Source organism: Gavialis gangeticus, unplaced genomic scaffold, assembly GCF_001723915.1.
Source record: "Gavialis gangeticus isolate Ggan-Ray unplaced genomic scaffold, GavGan_comp1, whole genome shotgun sequence".
In the NCBI taxonomy this organism is placed as follows: Eukaryota; Metazoa; Chordata; order Crocodylia; family Gavialidae; genus Gavialis; species Gavialis gangeticus.
Genome location: NW_017728995.1, coordinates 27,809,849 through 27,812,475, shown reverse-complemented (window position 1 = coordinate 27,812,475; position 2,627 = coordinate 27,809,849). Strand labels below are relative to the sequence as shown.

At 40.6% G+C, this 2,627-nt stretch overlaps 1 protein-coding gene across 1 annotated transcript in view; it reads left to right on the top strand.

The window, feature by feature from the left end:
* Positions 1-2,627, top strand: part of HRG (histidine rich glycoprotein) — a 19,070-nt gene that overhangs the window by 9,894 nt on the left and 6,549 nt on the right. The window contains exons 5-6 of the mRNA XM_019503100.1: positions 1,258-1,371; positions 2,101-2,187. Coding sequence (XP_019358645.1) covers positions 1,258-1,371; positions 2,101-2,187 — 201 coding nt within the window. The remainder of the gene's footprint in view (positions 1-1,257; positions 1,372-2,100; positions 2,188-2,627) is intronic.

Here is a 2,627-nt window from a genome sequence, read left to right as displayed (position 1 = left end):
ACAAAAAAAGGACTGGAAGGGACCTTCAGTGGTCATCTAATCCAGCCCCCAAGACCTTGGCATTAGGGTGCCAGCAAGCTAACCACTAAACTGACTGCAGCAGCAGGACTAAAGTTAACTTGTTTGAAGTTATGCAGACATATGCATTTGCAAGATCACAACCTTGTACGTGGATTTCCCTTTGTCAGAGATACATCTTACAGCTGAACAGGATTTAATATTTTAATGCTACATTTTAATATTGATCATCTAATAAAAACCTCCTCTTTGTAAACTTGCACATCAATTAAAATAGGAAACTCGTTGAGTCAAAATGAAAATGTACTTTATTGCCTAGTGATGAACAGCTGGCAATGAGTGACCTGCTCTGCAACATTTCAATTACTAGTCATGCTGTGATTTCTAGAGCCCCAATCTTTCTCCCACTGATATCAAGGGCCAAGCTTGCTCCAGAGTGAGCAAAATTCAGACCTAAGTTCTGCAGATAATTTTTCAGAAATTGTACAGCTTCTACCACTTATGCACTGTGTTTCTATTTCCCCTGTAAGAAAAGCAAAAATGTAACTATGATGTTCATGTCATTGTATCCCATTGTTTTTGCAATGGGGGAGAGTTTGATTCTGTGCTGTGCAATATAGGGCTGCATCACAAAACCCACACTCCAGGATGGGGAGTGAAAAGGATAGCTTTCAGCTACCTTTGAGCCTTCTCAGATATGAACAGGGCTGATAGAATCGGAAAGATTTTTCCCCAGCAAAAGCCAAAGGCCAGATTCTGCCCCTTTCCTCTGTGAGAAACATCACTGATTTCTGAGTGAAATAATCAAGATGGAAGAATCTGGTTCTAAAATAGGTCCAGCACTGCTTAGGCTGTATCTCCTGTCACTGGGTGGGAGTGCCTCCAGTTCAATGGACCTTGGACTTCTAAGAGGGGTAGCAGCTGTGTGTAGGATGAAACATCTAGTGATCCCATTTTCTGAAAGCACAATCTCTAGTCAAGGGAAGTATGGACACTGCATGACAGACACAGAAAAAGGCAATCAACCATGCAAGATGACCTGCCACTATAGAAGAGAGAGAATTATATTAAACACTGAATCCGCATGCCTAACTCACTATGGTTGCATGTTCAAGAAGGAAGGTAGTCAACTAGCAAGGTGGGCAGGATCCAGAGTGTACTCCCGTAAGAAATGTTTTCAGAACGGTAAGGTGCATTTTAAATGCACAAATGGGTGATAACATGGCCTGCCTCTTTCAGACTGCAGATCGTCAAGAACATAGCATCGAATTCAGCATAAAAGAGACCAGATGTTCCAAGTCCACATCCCATGTGAATGTATCTGAATGTGATTTTCTAGATGACGCACATGTTGTAAGTAGGGCACTGAATGAAAGAGCTTGTGCAAGCTGTGTGAGCAACAATGACAATATTTCCAGGTGTCTCTGAAAGTGATACGCCCAAATCAAAATTCCAGAAAACAGCAAAGTTCAAATCCAGCTCTGTATCTCCATTTGTCCTTTTCTTAAAATAAGGAGTTGATCCAGAACCCCAAATCCAAAGATGACTAGAGTTTGGAAGATTTCAGAGTTGGATCTTTGTCACTTGGGTTCATGTCTAATTTCTTATTCTGACATGTGTTTTGAAGTTCTACTTATTACCCACTTCTTATTACCCACTTTCACCCACAGACAATGCATTGTTATTTTTCTCTACAAAAAATTTTAGGTAACTTGAGTTACATATTTTGAGTGAAATTAGGCATTGCCACCCCTCAGCCTTGGATGATAAATTGCCAAAATTTCCTATAGATTTCTCCTTCCCTTCCCCCCCAGGTAATAGTGAATTAATATGAATCATGAAAAAGAGGCTTTAGAGACTCACACAGAAAGGATGTCCATACTTACAGTGAAATACCTGGCCTTAATCATTCTTTGTATTTTAAGTATGACTTAGTAGGTAAATACCATTGGCCAGTTTTTTCAAAACAAGTGCTTAAAGCTAGGTACTAAGTGGCCTGACTTTCAAGCTGCTGAGCAATCAACAGTTTCCAACTACTTCCTCTTTATAAACCCTGAATGTATATTGTTTTTTATTGTGCAGCATGTGGGATTCTGTCAAGCAAGCCTGTTGGTCACCACAGAAGGTCTTGATGCCATCGATATATCCTGTGAAATCTATGACACCCTGGTATGCAATCAGTTCTCTCTACCATTACAGAAAGTTCACTGGTAACTTGCTAATGCAGACTCCACAGGCCACTGAACAGAAAGAAGCAATGTCAGTAAATCCACATTGTAGGCAAGAAGCTGGAGCCAAGGAGACAAATGGAAAGGTGATTTTATGCCATTTCTGCACTCCTCCCTAGGCCATTGGGCCAGGCTAGTCCTTTTTTTGATAATTTTTTGGCAGATCTCTGTAGGAAAATATTTGGCCAGTTGATTTGTTTCGTTTCATTGGTTTCTTGTTTGGGTAATGTGGATTGGTCATGCAGCAACATATGTTCCTGCCCCTCTTTTCTTGTCCAATTTCTAAGAAATTACTGTTACTAAAACTGCAAAAGAAAGCCTTGTAAATAATTCTACTCCTTCCCTCTCTCTCTTTCTCTCTCTCTCTCCCCCTCCCCTCAC